General features: G+C 38.6%; 1 protein-coding gene across 6 annotated transcripts in view; it reads right to left on the bottom strand.

The window, feature by feature from the left end:
- PLCH1 (phospholipase C eta 1) overlaps positions 1–27,168 on the bottom strand; it is a 256,547-nt gene that overhangs the window by 171,130 nt on the left and 58,249 nt on the right. For 3 of the 6 annotated variants that reach the window (XM_025375500.1, XM_025375501.1, XM_025375497.1), the window contains exon 1: positions 13,762–14,080. The exons of the other annotated variants lie outside the window; for them this stretch is intronic. In XM_025375500.1, coding sequence (XP_025231285.1) covers positions 13,762–13,804 — 43 coding nt within the window. In that variant the 5' untranslated portion in view covers positions 13,805–14,080. Of the gene's footprint in view, positions 1–13,761; positions 14,081–27,168 lie in introns of those variants that run through there. 6 annotated transcript variants of the gene reach the window in all.

Genomic DNA, 27,168 nt, shown 5'->3' with positions numbered 1-27,168 from the left:
AAATTAGCTAGTCAAGGTGGCACACACCTGTAGTCCCAGCTACTCAGGTGGCTGAAGTAGGAGAATAGCTTGAGCCCAGGAGTTGGAGGTAGCAGTGAGCTATAATCGCACCACTGCACTCCAGCCTAGGTGACAGAGTGACACCCTGTCTCTAAAAAAATTTAAAAATAAAAACTATATGTGAATATATACAAGTCTTTTTTTTTTTTTAATCTTAAGCCAGAGACTAATGGAGACACATTGCAACCAAATACCCCCACCCCAGTGGGATCTCTAAATTTTTCTTAGATTATTACTGCCTTTCAGGCTTATGTTTTTTGTTTGTTTGTTTGTTTTTGTTTGTTTTTGAGACAGAGTCTCACTCTGTCGCCCTGACTGGAGAGTGCAGTGGCATGATCTCAGCTCACTGCAAGCTCCACCTCCCGAGTTCAAGTGATTCTCATGCCTCAGCCTCCAAGTAGCTGGGATTACAGGTGACCACCACCATGCCAGGCTACTTTTTGTATTTTTAGTAGAGATGGGGTTTCGCCATGTTGGCCAAGCTGGTCTTGAACTCCTGACCTCAGGTAATCCGCCTACCTTGGCCTCCCAAAATTCTGGGATTACAGACATGAGCGACCGTGCCCAGTTCAGGTTTATGTATTTCTTACCTTTCTTCTTTTTTCACAATAATTAAAAAAGGTATTAAATCTTTGCTTCTGATTGAAAAATCTCCAATGTTTTATGAATAAACAATCATGGTGTGCCAGTGCCATCGTAGGACACTAGTGTAGATTATAAGGATGCCAAGTGGAATGAGACATGGTCCCTGTTACGTAAATTTCCTAGGAGAAACACACTCTGATATTTTCAATAGTTAAATTCTAGAAAGGTTTTCTGGCTAAGTACATACCTTGTGTTTTCTACATCCTTTTAAAATCTAACTATTTAAAATAAAAAGACAAAAGAGCAATCTACAAAAACGTATGTATATCTCTTTTGTAACCTGTGATTTAATCAATTTAGACAACTGCCTTTGGTTAGACTTGGGTAACTAAGAATATGCATGGAGAAGTAAATCCTGACCTAATTCTATCACTAACTAACTGCTGAAACCTTTTGCTCTCTTTCTTCTTTTGCTCCTTTCTCCCACTTTCCATAAGCCAGTCAAAGTATTCAACCTCCACATTATTCTAGCTGCAGAGACTTCTGTTCCAGATATTAATGTCTATAAAAATACTATCTCCCAGCAAAACCTTTCCTGTCTCTCAAAACTAGGAGGCATTTACCCATTCCTTTTGTATCTTCTCCCACTTAGTTGTGTGTGCCTCAGGCAGGGACTATGACTTATTTACCCTGCTATCCTTTGCAAGCAGTATAATGCATGATGCATAACAGCTACTAAGCAGTCAATAAACGTTAGCTCCATGAACTTCCCCTCCAACATTTAGCTTAATATCTCTACATGCTAAATGCTGAATCTGTGCTGATTGGCTGATATAAACTCTTAATTTGCCAGTCATTAGAGGAAAAGCATTACTATCAAGTTTGCACCACTACTATTTAGGCTATTATGTCTTCAAACTATTCTAGCAAAATTCAGGCTATGCAACAAGCAGAAGTAAACATTAATGAGACAGTGCACTTATGATACCAAAGCATTCCTCAGCCAACTGTCTTTTACTCCCTGCTATAATCATTCAGTTAATATTTGCCAACCAATGAATTGAATAATGATGCATCATAAACAGTCTGATGACAGTACCAATTATAAAGATAAGAAAGGACATGTGCTTATGTTCAGAAAACAACCTGGCAAAGGCAGCATAGTAGAGGGGATTCAACTGGGACTGAACTCAGAGTGCCTGATTATCTTGGCTAGTTCGCTATTCCACAAGTGTAAAGAAACCTATGATGCTCATCCACCCTAGTGGAAAAGCATCTTTCCTACTGAAATTACCTTCCAGCTGCATAATGTCTGAACTATAGGGCTCTAAAAAGAGATTTCAACCCTTTGGTAAAGACTCCCTGAACACCTGCTGTAACTCGGGTTCTGTACTAAATAACAAAAGAATAAGACCTCAGACACTCACAGTCTAGTCTCAATGCCGGCAAACATTTTCTGTAAAGAGCCAGATAGTAAATGTTTTAGGCTGTGTGGTCCATACAGCCTCTGTGACAATCACTTTTGCAAGGAGAGCAAAAACAGCATTAGAAAATATGTACACTATTAAATATGGCTGTGTTTGGATTGTAGTCTGCTTTATATACAAAATCAGGCAACTGACTGAATTTGGCCTACAGGGTGTAGTTTGCCAACTCTTGGTATTCAGGTACATTTTTTTAAATTGCAAAACAGTGAGCTGTGTGTTAATGAAAGCTTCCCCTTGGATTTGTATAACATTTCATAATTTATGAAGCTATTTCATATATATTAGCTCAAAATTTAATCCCTCATACCAACCCTTTAAAATAGGTAGGTCTTATTATCTTCATTTTATAAATAAGAAAACTAAAGTTCAAATAAATTAATTTCCTTAAGTCATCATACAGGTCGAGATGGAGCTAAGATTTGAGCTTCCACCTTATAGGCACAGACTACTAAGTGCTCACCAAAACTTACTTCCTCTTCCTCCAGGGCACACAGCCAGACTGCATTTTCCAGACTCCCTTGCAGTTGGGTGTGGCCATGTGATTAGGTTCTGGTCAGTGGAATTTGGGCTTTGCCCTTTAAAAGTTCCTCATAAAAATTGGCTAACATGATCCTCTGCTTTCTTTTCTCCTTCCATTTGGCCAGAAGAAGGTACTCCTAGGGTAATCTTTTGGGTGACATGTTGACAACAGCAGAACCACAAGACAGAAGCAACCTGGGCCCCTGAATCACCTCTTGGAAGAGAGTCACTCAAGCAGGAACACTTGTATTAGGCTGGCAAAGCAGTAAGAAATGTGTATTAAGCCACTGACAGAGAGAGCTTTATCTGCACATTACTTTAGCTAATAGAGTCTGCACCCAGGTCCAATGTTGTTTGCATTCAACTATAGCCGAGATGCAAAGGATGACTTTACCAGGCCAATGAGACAGAAGAGATCATATTTCAGACAAGGGACATTCAGGCAAAGCAAAGAGTGCTTTCAAGAAAGAAGAAATTGTTCTAAATGGTTAAATAGTAAACTAGCAAGACAGTGGAAGGAGAGGCAGCAAAGATAAGCACTGAGAAAGACCTGTGTCAACACCACAGTAAAAGGACTAGGAGAGAACAAGAGACAGCAATTAGATCTGCCTTTAGCACACTCAATCTAAGGAAGAAGAGGTTGGAGGCAGGGAGACCGCCTCTAGAGTCTGATTAGCACTGGCCTCATCAGAGCAGAGCTGTGAGCCAGCAAAATATTTTCTTTATGTACCCTGATTTTTAAATAAATCTGATTTTTTCTAATTATAAATGTAATATATCCTAATCACAAATGTATAAAGAAGTATGAAGAAGAAAATAAATCACAAATAATCTCATACTCAAAGATAACCAGTATTAATATTTCAGAGCATAAACTTCTGAGCTTCTTTTACCTTTCTCTTTAGCAGATATGTTTAGGCATGAAGAAAAATGGAAATATAAGATAATATTTTCCATTAACTACAACCATCAGCATCTTCTCATGTCAATCACCATAGATAGTCACATCACTATTAGTAGCCTTGTGCACATGGTATAGATATGCTATCATTTTTTTAAATCAATTGTCTACTAGTATATACTTAGACTGCTCCCTTTTTCTTGCTATTACAAAAACTATGCAATAAACTTTCTTATACATATATCTTTGTGCAAATGTACAAGTAATTTGACAGGACTAATTTCTGAGACAAAGAGTTTTTCTACTGTCAAATTGCCCTCCAGGGAGATGGTACTAATTCAGATTCCCACTAGTGGTGTATAAAAGTGCCAATTTTCTCACACCTTTGGTGACACTGGATGTTATCTTTTTTTTTCTTTTAATTCTTTGGCAATCTTGTAAGGCAAAAACATATATATCTATCTCATTCTCTTAATTTTTGAAAACACAGTTATTCAATTTTTTAGTTCTCTTCTTTGTATTTTAAAATATTATCTCTGTTCTATGGGTGATCCTAAACATATATTTATTATCTTTAAAGTTACAGTGTGCCTAATTTATACAACTGGGCTAAGTGAATAGAAGCAGAGTCACTTTTGGATTTGAAAGACTTAGTGTGGAAGAAGTAAACACAAATAATCAGACATTCATTCTCCTCAAGGGGTATCAAGGATGGTGAGTGAACTAGCATTGTGAGAATTTAGTAGATAATCTATTTCTGCATTTATGTGCTCTAAATAACAAGCCATATACTTATTAAAATTAGCTAAGGATTTGTTTAAGTTATTGCTTCCTTGGTGTTTTTCACACCTTTATCATATGCTTGACTTATCTTTGGTTTTGGTTATATACTAGCTAGGGCAAAGGGTAAATATACATGGAAGCTTAGAGAAAAAATGCAATTCGAAAACTGATATAGGTTGTCAAACCTGAGAAAAAGGAAAGGATGAGACACAGATGAGGAATGTGTGTGTGTGTGTGTGTAAGACAGATAGTAAAACAAGCAGGCATGTATTATTAGGAGATGTATTTCAAGGTAACATTTATTAAAGGCCTATGTACCAAGCACTGGACAAGACTTGTTATCCACATTATTTCATCTTATCCTCACAACTTTTTGAAGTATACAGAATCCATATTTTTAAAATGATGTCCAAAATCCATATTTTTAAATTGTGTGCCAGAGAAATTGACCAAGGGATTAGCCAAACGCTCAGCCACTATTAGAACTTTAGCTTGTCTTTTGCTATAATTTTATTCCAAATTCCATACTCTCCCCCACTGTACACTAAAAAAAATTCTGGATTAGAATTTCCAGTGCTCTCCCTGACACCAATGTTCCTCTTCTCCCATGTAGGGGTACAAAGAAACAAATAAATGATAAAGTAAAAAGGGGAATGGGTTGCATGTGAGAATGAGGGATGGTCCCGGCAACTTTAATAAAGGAATAAGAAAATAAATTATCTATTGAGTATATGAGAAATTAAATTGAAGGGAATGTAACCTTAGAATAGAGTCAGAAAAGTCAGGAATAAATAAGTTCAGGATAAAGAAGTAGCACAATAAAATAATGGCATGAAAAAATATACATATTTGTAAAATGAAAATATTTCTAAAATGGAAAATAATAACTAGAAACCACATAATTATAAAACTGGCTCAACTGAGAAATATTATGTCCAGCCCCTTAATCTTAACCTGCTGTTAAAGGAACACTTTCTCCATTGTGTTAATATTCTTAACAATCACACGCCAACTTCCCCACCACTTTTTAAATGCAGTAACCAAAACTGAACCCTGTCATCAAACAAGAGTCACATTGGCCGAGCACAGTGGCACATGCCTGTAATCCCAGCACTTTGGGAGGCTGAGGTGGGTGGATCACCTGAGGTCAAGAGTTCAAGACCAGCCTGGCCAACATGGCAAAACCCCATCTCTACCTAAAAAAAAATAGCGAGGTGTGGTGGTGTGTGCCTGTAATCCCAGCTACTCAGGAGGCTAAGGCAGGATAATTGCTTGAACCCAGGAGGTGAAGGTTGCAGTGAGCCACACCACTGCACTCCAGCCTAGGCAACAGAGCAAGACTCCAGCTCAAAAAAAAAAGAGTCACATCACCCAGAAAATACAAAGAGAATGCTAGTCAGGAACTGCTAACACTATTTGCACTAACAATCAACAAGTTGAGAACTTTCATCAGTTTGTTGCTCTCTGTGAACCTCATTGGGGCTTCTGCCAGGCCTGCCAATATTTGCTTCACTTTGCTTTTTTCCTTTTCTTAATAACACTTATCTGAGCTTAGAACAAGAAAAATCACTGGACTTCGAAAGATCCCCTAGCCCAACACAACGGGTAGACAACTAACTCCAAGGTCTGGCAGCTAATAAAGGTCAGAGACATACAATCAACCCACTGATTCTTATCTTTGTGGGCATGCATGGGGTTTCGTAAACCAAATACATTCTAAATTGTATTTCTATATAAAAAATAAGATGAATTGAGAAAACTGGGGAAAAGATGTCTGAAAACAGAAAGGGCGACTGTGGAGAGATTACAACAAATAGGAGAGGGTGAGTGTTCAGAGGGGAAAATAAGAAACGTGAGCCTAGACTCAGTGCAGTGGTTCACACCTGTAATCCCAGCACTTTGGGAGGCCGAGGCAAGCGGATTACCTGAGGTCGGGAGTTCAAGACCAGCCTGGCCAACATGGTGAAACCCTGTCTTTACTAAAAATAAAAAAAATTGCAGGGTGTGGTGGCACACGCCTGTAATTCCAGCTACTTAGGAGGCTGAGCAGGAAAATTGCCTGAGCTCAGTAGGCAGAGGTTGCAGTGAGCCGAGATCACGCCACTGCACTCCTGCCTGGACCTCAGAGAAAGACTCTGTCTAAAAGAAAAAGAAAAAAAAGAAAAGGTGAGACCAAAGAGCAGAATGAGATGGCTTCATTCTTCATCCATTGTATTCTTCCTTTGTCCCCTTGTGCATAACTGGGGACTGTTTACATGTGTGTGTGCACGTATATACTACATGCACTGACACCTCTGGAAAGACGCAAATCCACATGCCAAAATATCAATCATGGTTATGCCCGAGGATTGGGCATAGCCACTTGCTTTCATCCACCACTTCTTCAGAAAAAAAAAGGCATACATTTGTGGTCAAAAACAGTAAGTAGTAGTGAGTGAATATGAAATAAGTTGAGAATGACTATACACAAACATTAAATAGAGGACTGGCTAAGACTTTTTTTAAATAAAGTAAGAATTAAGTAGCAAATAAAAAACTTGAAGGCCAGGCACGATGGCTTATGCCAGTAATCCCGGCATTCTGGGAGGCTAATGCAGGAAGATCACTTCAAGCCAGCAGTTCAAAACCAGCATGGGCAACATAGTGAGACCCCCATCTCTACAAAAAATACAAAAATTAGCCAGACATGGGGGCATGCATCTGTAATCCCAGCTACCCAAGAGGCTGAGGTGAGAGGTTCATTTGAGCCCAGGAGGTCAAGGCTACATTGAGCCAAGATTGTGCCACTGTACTCTAGCTTGGACAACAAAATTTGTATGTTCTTATTCTCTCATTTTCTTAGTTGATTTTCTGGCCTTTCATTTTTAAAACCATCAGTGAGAACATGAGAAAATAAATTAGTAAATAAAAGGAATACAAAAATGAGACAATAAGGAAGGTATAATATCATTAAAATTAAGATTAAAACCTCAAAATCAGCAGAATACTCATGATCTGAGAGGCACCTGTTTACTAAGTCCAACTGAAGACCTGCCTCCTGTTCATACTGTTCATATTTCAACAAGTAGAAATAGGAAGGTGGAGATATGAAATGGCTCACACGAGGTATAGTCCTCATTCTCTTTTGTTAACCACATAAAAGTTTCATTTCTTTATGAGACCTACATCAATGGCGTAACTCCTTTCTGTTTACATGCGTGTGTGCATGTATGTACTACACGTACCAACACCTCTGGAGAAATGCAAATCCACATGACAAAATATCAACGATGGTTATGTCCAAGGAGTGGGAAAGGCAAGGAGAAAGTTCATTTTAGCATTTGATATAAATCAAGATTGCTTGTTTTTTTAAACCAGTCCTTGGGTATAACCTTAGACATTCCAAATAAAACAAAGAAAAAAGATTATAAAGGGCAAATGATGAACTTAGACATAAAGATGAAATGCAAAGAGAAATTATAAAAGAGGAATGAAATTGTCCTTTAAAGCTGCCTTTTATTTCATCTCTCTTCTTTTCTCATTTGGTTTTATTTCACCATCCTGAGTTAATCCATAAATGCAATGTAATTCCAATCAAAACCTCAACTAAGTGACTTCTGGAACTAGACAGGAAGTTCTAAAATTTATCTGGGGGAAGAGGGTTGCCTCAGAGCCCTGCTTGTATATTTTCTCAAGTTTTATCTTTATACGCCCTCCCTGGTAAAACTGAAAATACTCACATGGATTTTAAAGAAAAGCAAGAAGCAAGAGGTCACTGGATGAGACAAAAACCTTACGTAACACACATCTACAACCATGACTTATTCTTTAAACAGATCGATAGAGACAATCATTCACCTTTCTTCAGAGAGACAGCTGAAGTAACTCTAGCTCACTCATGGTAGCTTCTGTTTGCTGACAAGTAATTAGAGACAGTTACAGATCATTTGTCAAAACTTCAATGGGTAGGGTTCATGGCCCTGATCTGAACCAATCTCTCAAGCAGATGACAACGACCCTTTCCCTTGGGCTGTGTAATCTATCTTTCATAGCACTTCTAGACTCTTTTCCCCAAAATACCACTTTTACATCACACATGTACCCCAAAACTTACCATCTTCTCCCCTTGCTCTTTAGATCCAGCCCAAACTCCTCAGGGAGATATTAAAAACCTGGGCGACAGAGCGAGACTCCGTCTCAAAAAAAAAAAAAAAAAAAAAAAAAAAAAAAAAAAAAAAAAAAAAAAACCTGGCTAACCATTCTTCCCCCACTGCTTCCCTGTGCCAAACCCTGTGTAACCTACCATACTGTTCCCCTTTCCATTTCGCACTCAGGAAGTACGTATTTGCAGGCCCACTCATTCCAAGGAACATCAGGCCAACCTGCCGGCTGGGGAAAGGCAAATGCACAAAGGAGGAGATGTTAAACTGAGATGTTTTCATAGAAGCAGAGAACCTTTTACAAAAACAAGCAATCGATTGCTTCCTGCCTATGTATCTTACCACCTCTAACAAAGTAATAACATTTCTAAGAGAGAGAACAGAGCTGCAAGTCCAGGTTCCAAAGTCAGCCAGCAGGATTCAAATGTCAGCTCTACCAGTTACAGCTGACCTAGAGCAAGTTCTTTTCTCTCTATGCACCTCAGATTCCTTGCCTTTAAAATGAAGATAACTATATGCACTTCATAGAGTTATGATGAAGATGGCTAGTTGTCAAAATTAGTATCAGGTACTCGATTTTTTTCTAATGAATTTGATCCCGTCATTTGCTATAGAAAACTCTAGAATCTGTCCTTTTCCTCTGATGCTATGTTCTGAAGCAGTAACCCTAATTGAAATAACTTAGGTGGTGACTTTGCTCTGATGAGCATTTATATAGTCACAATAATGTAAATGTAAGTAGTCACAGTAATGTGAATCTTGTTTATTGATATTAAACTTTTAAAGTCAATCTATGATCAAAACATAGGAGGAGTAATTATGAGTACAGAAAAAGAATGAAAAAATGATTATACTAAGAGAAGTTAGGAGGGAGAAAAGAGGCAAAGGTTTGGCAAAGGGACAGTGATGGTCACTAGGTAGAGTAGTCCAGCTGGCAGAGCAGGAAACCAAAATGTAAGTGAATTGTTAAAGATACGGGGATAACCAATAGGGTAACCAAAGAGGACATGGAGCAATATAAGTGAGCTACTTCTCATCTATCATAGAAGAAAATCAATAATTAATATCAAAAGTTGAGAAATCAATAAGTGGCAGTGTAAGTGCATCAGTTGGAGATATAAAAGTAACACTAAAACCCTACAAAAGGAAAGTAAAAGAGTTAAAAGTAATTTATTTGGAAAGAGGCAAAGAGGGCTGAGGAAAAAAACTATATTTTTTGTTAATAGTTCCATAATACTGTGTTTAAATTTTTCAACTTTTTAAATTAAGAAGGTGTAATCGAAAAAAAGTCTATTCACAATACCAACTAAAATCATCAAAATAAACCTCAAGAAATAAACCACAAGAAATGTGAACAACCTATATGAAGAAAGCTCTAAATCTTGACTGACGTAAGAGAAGGACCTAAGAGAAAACCTAAAATATGATGAATCCTACTATGTTCCTGAAAGGAGGAATCAATGACTTAAAGTTGGCAGTTCTCCTGAGTTAATCTATAAATGCAATGTAATTTCAACTAAAACCACAACTAAGTGACTTCTGGAACTATACAGGCAGTTCTAACATTTATCTGGAATACAAAATACATGAAAAGAGCCAAAAATTTTTGACTGAGAACAATAAGGGAGAACTTGCCCTCACAGATAGTTCAGAAACAAACAGCTCTGTAGAACAGACTAAAGCACACAGCATTATGGGTATCACCTTCTTCATTAAATAGGGAAACAGCCATATTCCACAACGTGAAACACCAGGAAATGGCCACAGACCTTTCTGCCCTAATGTTACATTTGGACTGATTATGCAAGCAATATGACAACATTCAAACCAAATTCCTGCAACCTAGGAAAGGTTGAGGAGGGGTTCTCTAACTTCTTGGAGAAATCATTTTTTGTTTGCCATAAAAGAATAGGATACTCATAATTAGGCACAATTTTGTCTAGTGGATAAGAGGTCATGACCTTAGTAAGGACAGAAATGTTAAATTTCTTATCAGGCAATGACTTTCTTGTAACTAGTTTATCCCAAATACAAGGCAGTGACTGAATTAACAAGTGTATGCAGAAAAAGCAGCAGTTACGAATTCTACAGCAGCTTTGATCAGTGGCAAAGGACACTAATGTGGACTTGAGAGTCTAATGTTTTCTTATGAAAGACCATCTTAGCTAAGAAACGTGAATAGAGACCATTGTTTCCTCAACTATTTACTGCAACAGCTTTCTGGTCTCCAGTGCTCCAGCCTCACCCGTTCCACCATCAGTCTCCAAACTGTTGTCAGAGAGATCTTTCTAAAACTCAAATCTGATTAATCTCTCCCCAGCTTAAAACTTTCTGTTGCCTTTTTTTTTTTTTTTTTTTTTTTTTTTTGTAATAATGTCTAAATGTCTTAACCTGGATTACCAGGTCCTTATTATAACACCTGGTGCTTGCTACTCCTTCAGCTTCAACCCTTGCTTATCCACCTGACATCATCCTCATCATATTTCAAGGCTCAGTTCAAATGTCACCTCCAGAAATCCTTTGCTGACTTCTCCATACTCAGGTACCACTAGAATGTTCCTCTATTACAGTATTACTGTTATTACAGTAATATAAGCATGTTTTTGCACTATACCAGAAGTTACTAGAAGAGAGGTAAGTTCTTTTATTCATCTTCATATCCCCAGCCAGCACCTTGTAGATAAAGCACTCAGTCTATCTCTATTAACTGTACCCATTAATGATTAACAGTTGAGAATTCCACAAGAAGCTCTTGATTTTCCTTCCCTAAAAAAAAAAAAAAAATCAGCCTTGTACAAAGGATTCAAATGACATAGCATGAGCAAAATCACAAATATCTAAATGTAGCAACTTCTAAAAGAAAAAAAAATCTGTACGATTGAGAAGGGTAGGTACAGTTCTCATGATATGGGAATTGGATGGCTCAATTCCAGCCACAGATCTGTTCCACATCTTCAAGAAAATTATGCAGCCTCCCTAGGACTATTTTTTCTTCTGATAAAAGAATGAGATTGCTATGGTTTCTTCCTGCTCTAGAAATCCAGGACTCGCTCTTATGATGACATCTGCCCTTCCATCAGGCATTCGTACACAGCATGCACACTGCTGGCATGTAGGCTATACTAGACCATGGGGGAAATTAGTAGCAGATGGTACCAAAGTTCTAGGTCAAAGTCATCCCAGAACAAATACAATTTCTTTTCATTAAAGTATATGAAATATACATTATCCTTATTTGTACAACTATACCATCTTACATTTCTGTGGTCCTTTTCTATCTTTGAAACGTTTTCAGAGACCAGTAATTCTTACAACAACCTCGTGACATAAGCAAGAAAGTAGTATTACCTCTTGTTACTAAAAAGGAAATCGAGGCTCAGAGACATAACAAGATTATAAAAACACCTTCCTTACATGTCTCAAGCTTGCTCCTGCTTCTGGTTTTATGTTGCAATTCAGGTCCCTACATCTTCTCAGTGTTGTTCAGAATCACTGAGATGAGGTTTAGTACATTACATGAAATTCTAAGGGAAACAACAATAACAATAATTTCCTAATTATATACATAAATACAAATCATAGGAGCAAACATGGGCTTTATACTTCATGGTCTTCCTGCCTCTGAATAAACATTCCTCAACTTTGTACTCCAGTCAATTGAAGCCACTCCTCTAATGTTACTGTTTAACAATGCAACTCAGATTTCATGATGTTTCAGAATCTATCAGTTTCACACACTCAGATATAGAGTTGATCTGCATAATTTAAGATGTTCCTCTTAAAATTGATCTGGAAATCAGAAGAAAGATTTTTTTGAAAAATAGTCTTGCTACCAACTGAAATGATTTTAATACCAAGATGGCCAGTCAGTAATGAAAATGTTTCATTCAGCAGAACAAAATCACTAAAATAAATAATAGAAAATCTATTAATAAAATATGAAATATTTGCTCATTGAAAAATATCTGGTAAGACATCTGTATGTGAAAACATCTACTTTGAAACAATACACCTTACATTCATCAACTTTAAAAGCTTGTATGACTAGAAAAATTATTTCAAATTTCCTAAGAATTAAAGCTCTATTTTAAATTTAAAGATCATCTTATGTGGTTAAAGTAATAGAAGTCACTTTCATCATTACTTCCATAATGTGTAAAGCAAGATGACCCTGATAGTATGCTGTGCAGTTCAATTTACTCCTACATTCTGCATATATAAGAGTTTCCAAACATATTATAAGACAAAACTCTAAATGGAAATTCTTCTGACAAACTGCATATCAAGTGAGCCAAATTCTTCCCTATTTCTGTATAAAAGCTTCTTCCCATGCTTAGAAAACTCAGGTATACTCAAGAAAATCTCAACCATGGTACAATTTGTATTTCGAATAAAAAGCAAACATTGATGCTGGTACTAGGAACATGGCACATTAAAGTTGATACCGTAAACTAGCAACAATATCCAGACAGGCTTTCAGATCAGCATTGATGTGATAAAGTTACATTTGAGTAGACGCATATGAATAATCTGAAATGACAGACAAATTTCAGTTTGAAGGTAACTTTAGAAGACATTTCTTGACATGTCATTTATTCTGTCTGACCAGGAAGGAATAATTCTTACAATTCAAGAACAGTCTCCATAGATTTTCAATTTCTGATCTCCTAACTCATACTTTAAGATGTTTCTCTCATGCTCCTGGAGCTGACAGACAGGCTCTAAGAACATGATACATGGATCCTGCCTCCATTTTATCTGTGCTGAATACTTCTGCCATTCTATTTTATATAGCTAATTATTTTTACTATCCCTGACTAGCTTGAATTGATACAAATTGGGAATCATTCTCTCCAGATTATTGTAGAAAGTTAAAATATAGCTTTATTCATCATTATTCAAACTGAACAAGACTTGACAATGTTTCAATTAAAACCTACTGTTTATAAATGTCAGACAAATTAAATTTTTAGGCATGTCTGTATCCTGACTTACAACCTAAGAATACAAATTATTTTCTCACTGACCATTTTAATATAATGATATACTTTCAGTTTGTCAGCATGCAAATTCTACTCTTATAAAAGTCTACATTTATAAGAAAAAAACACTTCTACCTAATCAAAAATACTTTGTTACCTCATTTCATACTGAAATATAATAAATATGTTCTGAAGAATTCAAATAAATATTTAACTTAACTAAACATGAAATAAAATAAATAAATGTTTACCATCTTTTACTAGGACTATTACACTTACCTTAAAATTGATAGTATGAATCTTACCTTTTTCTGGACTTAAGTTTTTATACACTTCAAGGTCTGCCATTAAATTTAATAGTCTTACACATTATTGGCAAGAGCAGTAAAATTTCTCTCTAAAGGCAAAGCCTTTTCCTGATACACATCTCCAAAAAGGGTGGGAAAAAAAAGGCAAAGAAATCCTTAGCAGCCCCCAGAACTTGGCTCATGCTGCCCTTTATGGCATGATGAGATCTTCACAATTCAGGCTTTACAGTGTGGAGAAAATAAATCCATGAGATATGATTATAGAACTTTGTCCCAAAGTGAAAAGCACAGCCAGATAAGCACACTGGAAGCATCTGCTCCGGGCTGCCGCTATTGTGGGAATGCAGGCGCTGTGGCTACTTTGGGTATGAGACATGCATGCTTCGTGCGGCCGCGTTAAAGCCCTCAAGGCATTATGCACATTTAATGTCTGGGAAGTGTAGGTCTTTAGCCATCAAAGAAACCCTCCTCACCTTCAGAGGTCATTGAGAAACACTGATTACCGTGGGAGTGACGCAGACTGAATACAGAAAATGATCATGCACACACAGAGACACAGAAGCACACACACAGACACACACACACTCTCGGAAGCAAACATCACTCCATCAGAGGCAAACACAATCCATTAAGAAATAAGCTATGACTGCCCTATAGACTACTTTTGTGCCAGTCAGGTTAAGCGCATATTCAAAGCATTGAGGGTTTTCCTTGCTTTTTTTGTCCTGATTTTGTTCATACACAAACATAGCAATGATCACTGAAAAGACTGGAATGTTTCCAATTCAGAAGGAATGAGGTTACAGTTTCAAAACACTAGGTGAAGGCTATTTCTTAGGTTAAAAAAAAAAATCACATCCCTGTGGACGTGGACAAGGTAAACAGCATGAATGGGTCTAAAAAAGTCAGTTTTTAGTGAATGAAACCGCGCAATGTTATAGTGCAATTTTCCCTAAAGTCTATGTAAGCATTATTTGCAACTTTATTCAACTTCTTTGAAGAGATAGGTAGACAAACATACACATAAGCAGGTATATTTCATAAGCAATTTACGGTAGTCTTGCCTTTAAGCATTGTAACTAAGCCTCTCATCCTGAGTATTAACTCTCTTACTCCAGCATTCCCTTTCTAACATCGACCCTATTGCCATTTTCTTCTCCCAGCTTCAGCTGTCCCTCCCCCACCTGTGGCCCTTAGGACTCCCAGCATCTCCCATTCTGTATATACCAGTGTCAGGCCCTTTAGGCAATTCCCACCAGGGCCACCCAGCCTAGATTGCTAACTCACTCCTCGATTCCAAGGTGCCAAGCTCTATCCCAGATCCAATTCACCTGTTTCCCATTTTGCGCATCCCCTGCCCCAAATTGCAAACCACACTATTTACTTTTAAATACTCTAGAGAGACTTGGATTTCAAAGGTATATGTGGGCACACACAATTAAATACATGATGAGAATATCCTTCTTGCAAGACTGAATCTGACACACATACATACATGACTGTACAAAATAGCCATTAAGAGTTTAGGAGCCTCTCTGCCTGGGTTCAAAGACTGACTCTGCCACCAACTAGCTGTGTGACTTTGGGCAATTTACTTAAATTCTCTGCTCCTCCATTTCCTTATTTGTACAGTGGGCATAATAATAGTTTCTACTTCAAAATGTTATTGCAGTAATTAATTTAATACACATAAAATGTTTAGAATCACAATTATATATTATTATTGTTTTACTATTATTAGTCTTGAAGTTATTTACATCAGCCCAGACAAGGAGTGGACTTCATTGCTTAATCTGAATTAATCAGTGGTCCGAACGCAAGATGGCACCCCAAAATGTGAGATATTTCAGAAATACCCATTCCTGCTAAATACTCCAAGTATTTAATACTCCCAGATAATTTTATACAAAAAGACAATGGTGTTTTCTTAACACAAAATTAGTAACACCAAATAATGAATGTCTCGTTCCTTTGGCTGCCCAGAACCAAAGATGCCCAAAAAGCAAGAGGCATCTTGGGTTTATCTGTCACTCAGTCCTGAAAAGAGGTGAAGAGCAAAGTACTCCCGGCTGCCAAGAAGGTTTGGAAAGCCTTCCTTCCAAAGATCCCCCCTCCCCACTCCAATCTGGGGTCAAGAAAGAGGAAGGGGACAAACTTTTTATGTGCTCCCTTTACCTACCGGGAGTCTTGCTCATAATAAGTTCTTCATCCCTCGCACCTCTTGCTCCTGAAGCCCCAGGCTCCTCCCTGAAAAGACTGACATGCAGGATTGGATATGGAGCCCAACCACACAAGCACATGGCAGGTTTATCCTGAGTGGCTCTGGGGCACCTTTGACGGCCAAGCCACTCACCCAGGGGAGCACATAGCAGCTTCATAGGGCAGGTGGGAAAGCTTTTAAAAAGCAATTATGGCCCATAAGTGTCTGTTTGACCACCAAGGAGCACTCACAGATTTTTGAGAGCCTAGAAATATCTACTCCTTATTAAATATCCAATTCTTCAGCAGTAGCAAATAACCTCCTATGGAGCTCATTCAGAAGAATCATAAAACTTATAAACACCTATCCTGAGGTTGGCAGAGACATTGAATGAATAACCATAGCTCTGAAATCACTCCCCTGTATTCTCCCAACAGAAGGTCATGTACAATATCAAAGCTAGGCCTACAGACTCTGGGGGCAATGGTGCTTCCTCTGATGGATCACCTCAACAATCCGACAGCCTTAGAATCTTTCACTTCTTAACTGGCACCCTTATTTGGAAAGTTTGGGCCTTTTCCAGATTCATTCTAGCACCGTACTTGGCATACAGTAGGTACCTTGTAGACCCTCGTCAACTTTCTCCATTTTTAATCATTAGACCTAACATGGAATTACCTTCAACAATCAGGTGAAAAATAAAAAACAATATTTCTGAGTTCAGCTTCTAAATTTACAGTCAGTGAAGGACTTTACACTTCATCTGACAGCATTTCCCTCATCTTTCACACCTGAGTTCTACTTCTGATTTCTTAAAGAAACATCATGGCCGGGTGCGGTGGCTCAAGCCTGTAATCCTAGCACTTTGGGAGGGCGAGGCGGGCGGATCACGAGGTCAGGAGATGGAGACCATCCTGGCTAACCCGGTGAAACCCCATCTCTACTAAAAAATACAAAAAACTAGCCTGGCGAGGTGGCGGGCACCTGTAGTCCCAGCTACTCGGGAGGCTGAGGCAGGAGAATGGCGTGAACCCGGGAGGCGGAGCTTGCAGTGAGCTGAGATCCGGCCACTGCACTCCAGCCTGGGCGGCAGAGCAAGACTCCGTCTCAAAAAAAAAAAAAGAAACATCATAAAGTAATAGGTAAAAGCAATGGTTTCCATGGAAGATGGAGAAAGATGTAAGTCCCAGCCTTTTCCTTTACTCACTGCCTGGCCTTGGGTCAGTTATGGGTAGGGTTGTCAGATAAAACAAGACACCCAGTTAAATTCGGATTTCAGAGAAACACCAAATAATTTTCAGTTAAGTATGTCCCATGACATACTGCATTTTTTCTTGCTAAATATTTTCTGTATGTTTTTTCCTGTATTTTTACTTGCTGTAATATTCCTGTATTTCTTCTTGCTAAATCTGACACCACCAAATGGGAGTTGGCGGGGCTGGTGCTCTCTAAACCTCTAAGCCTAAATATCCTCCTCTGGTGATGGCAGGGCCTGCCTCACAGGGTATTGCTGAAGAGTAAATGAGTGGTAGAGGCCAAGGGCCTAGCCCCAGTGACTGGAAAAATAAATACTCCATAAATAGAAGCTAATGCAGTAAGTGAATGGCCACGCCAATCACTAGCTTGATATAACTTCATTTAACCAAGTCTCATGTTTAAAATGTTCTACACAACACTTTCGCCACACCCCAACCTCACCAGTCATATAATTCTAAACTGAGATGAACTCGGAGTGAAAACATGGAGCATACCTGCCCTTAGGGCTCACAAGTCCAATCAGAAAACCTACTGACACAAACCTAGAAACCATGTCACTTAATGAAACATTATTACAAAAGCTACCATTTACCAGACACCACTATGCAAACATTATCTTCCCTAATCTTCAGGAAAATTCTGCAAGGAGATATATTAGTATCCATATTTTAAAGGTAAGAAAACTGAGATTCAAGTCTGACAAGAAGTCCAAGATCACACAGCTGTGATGAACCAGAATTCAAACCCAAGCTGACTCCAGATTTGGGCCCTTTCCCCTGGCTCTGTGCTTTAGGTCCTGGAAACCATCTGTAAGGTTTTAGGCCTGATATTGAAATGCCTCATGTTTTTTTCCCAGCTAGAAAATATTCCCACACAATTCCAGAAGCTGTTAGTGTCTCTGGCATAGAAACACACAAATGCTTTAAAAAAAAATAAAAATAAAAAATACTCGGCCGGGCACGGTGGCTCATGCCTGTAATCCCAGCACTTTGGGAGGCCAAGGCGGGCAGATCACGAGGTCAGGAGTTCGAGACCAGCCTGACCAACATGGTGAAATCCCATCTCTACTAAAAATACAAAAATTAGCCGGGTGTGGTGGCACGTGCCTGTAATCCCAGCTACTCGGGAGGCTGAGGCAGGAGAATTGCTTGAACCCGGGAGGCAGAGGTTGCAGTAAGCCAAGATCATGCCACTGCACTCCAGCCTGGGTGACAGAGCGAGATTCCGTCTCAAAAAAAAAAAAAAAAAAAAAAAAGTCGTTAAAGCCATAGTACCACTTTAACTCAAAGCATATTCACAGTTTTCATCACAAAATGGAAAGTAGGGGAAAAGCAAGTATAGGGTGCAGCTTCACCATTGAGAGCCTCCAGTCACACCCAGCTACCACTTCCTAAGGCCTATCCTACATACAGGTACCTCAATAAGGGGAGTATCTCACAGGAACTCTCATACGCTGCTGTTAAGTTGTACATTGAGAGCATAAACTGTAACAAACTTAATGAAGTCATCAGGCAAGATGCAGCAAGATTTGTAAAAATGGTTATGCTTATTTTAGTCAATAATCATTGCTGCTAGAAAGCTACCATAAGGAAATCATTAGAAATATAAACATCTATATAGAAGGATGTATCCTTTGCTTAACATTGATTATAATAATGAATAACTCCCAACCGTCTAATCGTCTACCAAAAAGGGAATGATTGACTTAAATATACATTCACATTTTGGAATTCTGTCTAACCATTAATGATGTCTGTAAGACATTGCAATTACCTGGAGAATGTTTGACATACTAAGTGAAAAAAGGAGGATACAAACTACTCAATGTTATATTAATTATGTAAAATATATGTGTATAGACATATAGAATAAATCCTATAAAACTACATGAAAAAATGTTATCAGAGGTTATCCATGGCTATCTCTAGGTGTTTTACTTTCTTCTTTATATGTTACTATATTTTGATTATTTAGAACCAGCATTTATTTCTTTTATACTCAGAAAAAAATAACATATTTTTTAAAAGTGTAGCCAGTTTAGTAACACTAAACTTAGAAAAAGAATACAATCTCTTCCCACTAGTATAACGATGAAGAACTTGCTTTGAGGCTTACTAACATTTATGAAGCACTTTGCTATGTTCCACATACTGTTTCTAGCATTGCACATGCCTTATTTAATCCTTACAATGCCCCTTTGAGTAGATTAGGTACAATCATTTCTCTAGTTTCAAATGTGGAATCTGAGGCCAAAAGCAGTTAAATAACTTCCCCAAGATGACACAGCAAGTCTGTGATAGACCTGGGCTTTGAGTCTCCACAGAATGTCTCTAGAATCAGTGATCTTCACCAGATAAGGTAATATGGAGATCTTGAGTCACTTATTGCCTTCAGTCTCTCTTTTTTTCATCTGACTGTCTCACAGAACAATGAACAGAGCAACCAGAGCTTAATTCCTTTTAGGAAATTTCACTGTGCACTCAACTACAGATGAAACCCAAAATCATTGCTATAAGTTACATATCAAAATTACCAATGTAGCTATGCAAACACATGAAACCTCAACAAGAATTTTCCAATCTACATACAACCCCAAAGAGCTAGATGCAGGGAAACTCCCAAGTGGATGGTCCAGGGAGATGTTCCCAGGATGAGCAAGTACATTTCCTTTCCATAAAATAGGGGGGTTTTTTTACTACCACTGAGACATTGTCCTGTCTGAACCCCTGCTTAGTCTTAAGCTGTTCCAGAGTATTCTGGAGACAATGGGCACTAATCTTTCATCAAAATCCTTTGACCACTCAGCCATCCTTACTCAACTAGCTGTCCTGAGCAATATCTGGTTCTGAAACAGAGGGTAGCACTATCCATTATTTGGCCCGTGCAAATCACAGAAATAAAAAATGAGCTAACTGAAGGGTTAGACTTTAGCCTCTAAGTGTCTGCTAATAATCTATGGGATAGACTGGAAGTATGCTTTCAGTTTTTATTTACAATGGACTCAACTCACTAAAGATGTAGTCATTGCAAACTTGGAGTTAAATGAATGAGAGAAGGTAGAGATCATTTATCAATTCAAACAAGCCCAGCATAGTTCATGCCTATGGTCTATTCATCATCAGTACATTTGAGGAAATTGCCATTATATGAAGCTCAGAAAGCCCCATCAGGACTGTTTCAGAAAATTGCTGCAACTTTTGTATTAAACCCCAAGGAACAAAATGGAATGCTACTCTGAGTTCATATACAAAGGAAAAGGCACTTCACAAACAAAAGTGTATGCAATGTACGTAAATGCTCAATAATGGTAGTAATTACAATCTCATCACTCCTGTATGATGCTTTATAAACTCTATGCCTTACGAAGTCCTCTAGGAACACATACCCCACATGAGCCTGACAGCAACTACAGGAAGGCAGACAGGCAGAATTATCAGCCTGCATTCACAAAAGAGGAAGCTGAGCCTCGGCAGCTCCCTATGACTTGCCCAGGGCTATAAAATTAGTCAGTGGAGAAACTGGGCTTTCCAATCCAAACACAGTGCTTTTTCCCCAAACCAGGCAAACATGTTTAAAATATTACTGCCAGCAAGAATTGCTAGACAACAGGATAACAGAGTATAACCAAACACTTAAGTTACAAACCCAGCATATTACAAAAATTTTAGCCAAGAACAGATGAAGACCTGTAGGGATGCAGGTTTCCATCCAGTGCTTGCTAAATAAATGCTGAGAATAGCCTACACAAGGGTTTTACTCAGAGAGCAGGCTTACTGTGAATGTTTATTCATCACTGGGGAGAGATAACTCTATAGTCTAATGAGACAGAACATGTCCTATAGATCACACACACTTGTCAAATAAACCAGTTTGGACTTCTCCTACATTAGAAACCTGACATGCATCAGTGGACAGTAATTACTACACATTTTTAAGCATCTGAATCCCAAAACAAACTGAGTATAACCCATATTTAATTTTGCTATGTTCCACAGGACAGAGATGAGCCACTCATTAGCCTGACTACCTCTTTGAATGCTGCCTGCTTGATGACTTATTGATCTCCCCTTTGAGACTCTTGGCTTTAAAATAAAATTTTTTCATTATTTTTTGAAAGACTTGATTGTTTATTGGTAATGTCACTTTAAATGTTATAGGTTAGCATACAAATTTACAGGCACATCACTGTCAATTTGATGAAGATGTCAATATAATTGAAAACAAAATCTCTGGTAGGCTCAGAACTTGATTTCAACTTGAGCAATCCATGAAAATAACCAAGACCTCGTGGGCAAGATTTTACAGACAGGTGCTGTAAGAATCCCAGGATCTTGCAGCCAGAGAACACTAAAGCACACTGAACTATCTTTGGTAATGACTCAGAAAATATAAAATTCTGATTGACATTTGGGTGCCATGAACTCATATCCAGATATAAATAAAAGTACCCAGACTTTGTAAATCAGCATCAACTGTTTGAGCAGCTACTATCAGTGCTGATCAGTGTTCATTATAACATTAACAGAGAAGAATTAACTAGAGATAGGTAGTCACATGGGAATCTCTCATGGTTGTTGACAGTGACATATATTAAAACAAATATCTGTCCTGAGGGCTGAAGCTTTAATTAAATTCTCAAAACTTACGTAGTCATATATTCAAACCCCCACAGCACTTGGTATGCACTTTTCCCTGAGTAGAAGCCCCCTTACCTCCTCCCTTGCAAGGTGGAGCTGGATGACTAGAGTGGAAATGTCCAGAATAAATCCTAAGTGTTTGTATTCTCTAGCACTCCAGCTAAAAGAGGACTGTTGGTTATATAATAACCACACTTGGACATACCTGATATGTTAATACAGGATATTTTACTATCCCTTAATCTGCCATCTCTGAGTCTAATAAAAGGTAAATGATATTATCTGCCCAGGCATGGCTTGACTTACAGCCAATCAAATAGGGATTACAATACATGCATTCAAATAGGAGATATGGATGGTCATCATAACGCAAACCCCCTACCCCCTTATCCAGCAATACTGAGCCCTGGGATGCTACGTATGCAGACTGGTCCCATAAGGAAAGCAAACATAGAGATAACCATAAACTGGGGGGAGCAGGGAGAGCAGAGAAGATGATTCTAGATTATTGAACACAACAGCCGCATCTCTGGGAAGTCTCTACAGACCACTCAAACCCAAAGGCCTGACTAAAGAGAATTCAAACTTCGAGGCTGCCTCAGAACCACCAGGTCACTTCAACCCCCGCAGAATTCAGGGATGTCTGCTCTGTACAACCAGAGATTCCCCTGAGAACAGGAAACAGGTCTCCAAGGGAGTGGGATGGCCATAAACTCCTGAAGGACTGGAAGGGGGATGCCTCCGCTGAAAATCTAATTCTGTAATGTCTGAGGAAGACATTTTATTAACAAAAGATGACCTTTAGGGAAAGGATGCCCTTAAATGATTGAGGCAGGGAGACCTCACTCTTTCTAAAGGAAAATCAAGCAAAGAGATTGTACTGGCTCCTCTGGTAACCTGGTAACAATTTTCAATATGTTACAGCTCACAGTACTATCACAACAGTCTACATTCCTAAACTAAATTACTCTACAGAATGAAAAATCAACTCCTTTGTCTCTCCCTTGATGAAAGAGAAAGTAGCTCTTCTCCACAACTTCAGCAGTACAATTTTACACATACTAATACTTTTTGCAGTGTCTCCTTACCTTTTTAGCCTTTCTCCTCATATTATTTTCCCCTAACAGTACTGATTTATTAATAATTTTGTGTTCTGCCTAAGACATCTTAACAGAAAAATAGACACAGCAACAAGGAGAAACATAACGTAAACTCCTTGAGAGCTAGAACAATGAATGTCTTGCTCCCTGATGTAGCTCCAGGGCCTAGAACAGACCAGAAGAGCAGTAAGTACCAGGAGAAGGTCTGAGCATAGGAATACCCACCCAGACCCAAACTCAGATTCTGGATAGCTTTCTAATTGTTGGAAGACACTGGGTATAAAGCAAGACTCAGATCCCAAAGGATAACAGAGGGACTCCAAAAATTGGGAACATGAAGAAAACCAGTTGCTCAATTGTGAGATACGGTAAGGGTAAGTGAGGGGATGACGGCATGTAGCCTTTTCTCTACAAATCAGGGAGAAGATTAAGGTGGAAGCTACTAATGGACAGTTCCCTTAGGATGAAAATTATCAACTTATTGAAATTTTCCAAATGGCCTTCTGGTTAACACTTCAGCCCAGGGATTTAGGATGAGAGACAGCAACCTTGGTACCAAGAGAAGAGAGCTCCTTAGGAGAAAAAGAGAAAGGACAAGTCAATTCCAAATCCAGAAATAATTTAACTCAGTGGAAGAAGAGTTAAGGGGCATAAAGTAGTTGGAGACAATGTGATAGTCAACAGATAAGCAATCAAAAAGACTTCAGTTCAAATCCTGGTTCTACCAGTAACTTAACAACCCAAGCCAAGTTATTTTGAATCCCTCTAAGCCTCAGTTTCCCCATCTTCAGCAATATCTATAATAACAGATGCAAAAGTTCCTAGCCCAGTATGTAAGTGCTATAAGCAGTTGATGAGCTACATAATCTGTTGGCCCTGTATGAAATGAAAACATGGAGACTTTTTTCCCCCAATGATAAAGAATTTCAAAGCATTAAACCAAGCACAGGGCCCTTCTAAGTCACAAACACATGAGAAGCTTGGCTCTAACCCTAAGAACTTGGTAGGATTTATGAAAATATTTTTCTCCATGTTTTTTACCTTCCTCTCCTAGGTTCATTTCCCCGTAGAGACCAGTTGAAAAAACATCTTTCAGAAATCAAGGACATTAAAGGGCCTTATCAATGTTAAATTTACTTAAGTTGATAATTATACCATAGGGCAAAGGGCCATGAGGTATGCAACTTATTCTCAAATTATTCAGAAAAAATAATTTGTGTGTGTGTGTGCATGCATGTGTGTGTGTATAGAGAGTGTACAAGTACACAATGATAAAGCAAACAGGATAAAAGTTAACATAAAGTCCCATGTGTGGTTGAGGGGAAGAAGAGGGAAGGAAGTAGGTAGCAGCAAAGAGGGGCAAGACTGTAAAGTAAGCTCCTTACAGACAGAGGCCATTTGTGGTTTGTCAACTGCTAGATCCCCAGCGTAGAATCTAAGTCAATAAATACTTAAAGCATGAAGGAGAAAAGGGAGCACTATCCCTTGTTCAAACTAGCTTGGGGAATAACGACCCAGGGAAGGGACAAATGATTGATTGTTATGTCAGTGCTTGGGAATCAGCAAGCTGCTCTACTTAGAATGAGACCAAGGAATTTCTGAAGCTGTGGACATGAACACACGGTGTGGCATGGTAGGCACCTCACAATGCACCCATATTGCTCAGGGACTCAGTTCTCACCACTCCACTTTCTAATAGTTAGTTAGGCTTAGACCCACCTTCGACCCATCATTGAACCTTCCCAGCCTCAGCATCCTCACTGATCAAAAGTGAGAGGTTACTAATTCATCAATCAAATACTTACCAGGCATCTCCCATATGCAAAGCTCTAAAGTCACATTCCCTATTCTCTAGAGCTTTCATTCTAGAAGGGATCTCAGAAACTGGTGGCATTAAATATTTTATTGAGGTCCTTGAAGTCTTTCCTAGTCCTGAAAATTCTATACAAAAACTTGGGGCTTTCTATTTAAAAAAATAAACATGAATCTTACAGTGTAACCACTCTCTAAAATACTTGTAGTAAATATATACTCTCTTAAAGGTGAAAGTATACTGGAAATGCCTCTGGTTTATTAACTTCAAAAAATCTGTACACATAAGGCAATAAAATGCTTGACAGCATATATAATAGTCAAATTTGTTTTGGCTGCCAAAATTCTTGCTCTTTGATAAGTCACTCAAATAGCAAGAATTTCAAAAATGTAACAAAGCTCTTTTGCTAGAAAAGACATTATGGAAGATAGAAATACTTTTAAAGCAATAAATTTATCAATGAGAGAAATAATGTTGAAGTATAGATTAATGATTAGTATTAAAATTAAAACAACAAAAGTATTTTAATTTTCTGCTTCAATAGTCCTCCTCATTCACAGTCGACTAGCACAAAAATGGTTTCAAAGGCTAATTTTGTTAAAGACCTTGGAGAAAGAAAAAAGAATTGCTTCTTCATGAATACTAAAGATGATAAAATAGGAAACCAATAACATTTTATCAGTTTATATAAATTAATCTAATTTAGAAATAATTTAGTACTATGATTTATGCAGAACTTGTTCTCTAGCTAAGAGAAAATTTTACATTACTAGTATCAGAAACATGGTGCCTACAGTTGCTAGATATTAAATGTCTACATTGATTTATAAATTTAGGAGAAATGGTAAGGGATAAGGGATCAAAACTATATTTAGAGACCAAAATAAGAGACCTATGAGAATATTATTTCCCAGATGGGTTATTAGAAGTTCAAGCAAGAGGATGTATGTATTAAAAATGGTCTCAACAGGCTGCAAGTTGAGATACTGATACTAAGTATTTGTCTTTAAAAAACAACCATCCTCCTGTCACTGACTGATATAATTCCCAAGGATCTGAACGCTATTATTTTTCTAGTAGACACACAGGACCACTACTTTAAAGAGTTAACTTCCACAACTAAAGGTCATTCACCTATGGTTTTGCAGAGCAGCAACTCTAAAACCTTTGTGCTAAGAAATGAAATATGTCTAAACATCCTTTGGATTCACAGAGTCAACACTACTACCTAGTAAATTACCATATAGTGAAATCATTACTGGATCTAAATGCTACTTGGATTATGTTACAGTATTGGTAAAGTTCAGCACCTGGTTCCCCACAGAGAGTTAATAATCATTTACTACCTATGAAGACACAAAAAGAAGTCAGTTGGATGCCACTAGGCAAGGAGAGCCCTGTCTCATAGAGTTCTGCTGCCATCAATGATGGGAAAACAGGACCTCAGCCCTTTGGCAGCTCCAAAGTGAAACTTCCAGACTCACCTGGCCAACACACAGAGGCTTTCAAATGCTTTCACCTAAAATTCCTTTTATGTCACAATATTCCAATGCCATAAATGTCTAGCCATTTTTGATAATCAGAAAATGCAGCGATTTACAAGATTTATCCCATAGAAAATCCACTTAGCATTTCATAATACTTAGTTCAGATCATAAAGGCCAGTTGAGTTGGAATGACAGAATGCTGGCTTTTAGAATTAACCCCAGGAGCAAGATGGCAGAACAGAAGCCTGCACCATTCATCCCCACTGCTGGGACACTCAATTTTAACAGCTATCTGCACACAAAAAAAGCACCATCACAAGAACCAAAAATCACGTAACAGCTCGGCCGCAGTGGGGTAGAGCAAAAAACAGGTGCTTAGGGTCCCTGAGTCCAGGCCTAGGCTTTTGGACAGCATTTCCAGACCTGCCCTGGGCCAGAAAGGAGTCCACTGCCTTGAAGGGTGAGTCTCAGGCCTGTGAGCATCCACCACAGCTGATGGAAGAGCCCTTGGACTTTAAGTGAACATGGGCAGGGGCCTAGCAGAAAGCCCCCATGGACCAGTGGTAGTGGTGGCCACAGAAAAAGGCTCCTCTGCCTGTGGAAAGGAGAGGGAAGAGCAGGAAGGACTTTGTATTGTGACCTGAGTGCCAGCTTAGCTGCTGTAGAACAGAACATCAGATAAATTGCTAAAGTGTTTTACTCCTGTCCTTGGCTCCCAGACAGCATCGCTGGAGAGGCCCGGGGCCGGGGGATCTTGCCATCCTGAAGGGAAGGGCCTAGGGCAAGGCCCAGTGCTGTGCTGGCTTCAGGTCTGACCCAGCACAGTCCCAGTGGTTGTGGTTACAGGGGTGCTTCCATCACCACCCTCCCAGCTCCCCGGTGGCTCAACAAAGAAAAAGAGAGACTCCAT

Source organism: Theropithecus gelada, chromosome 2 (assembly GCF_003255815.1).
Source record: "Theropithecus gelada isolate Dixy chromosome 2, Tgel_1.0, whole genome shotgun sequence".
NCBI classification, from domain to species: domain Eukaryota; kingdom Metazoa; phylum Chordata; class Mammalia; order Primates; family Cercopithecidae; genus Theropithecus; species Theropithecus gelada.
Note: the sequence above shows the minus strand (reverse complement) of the source record. Positions and strands in the feature narration are given on the sequence as shown.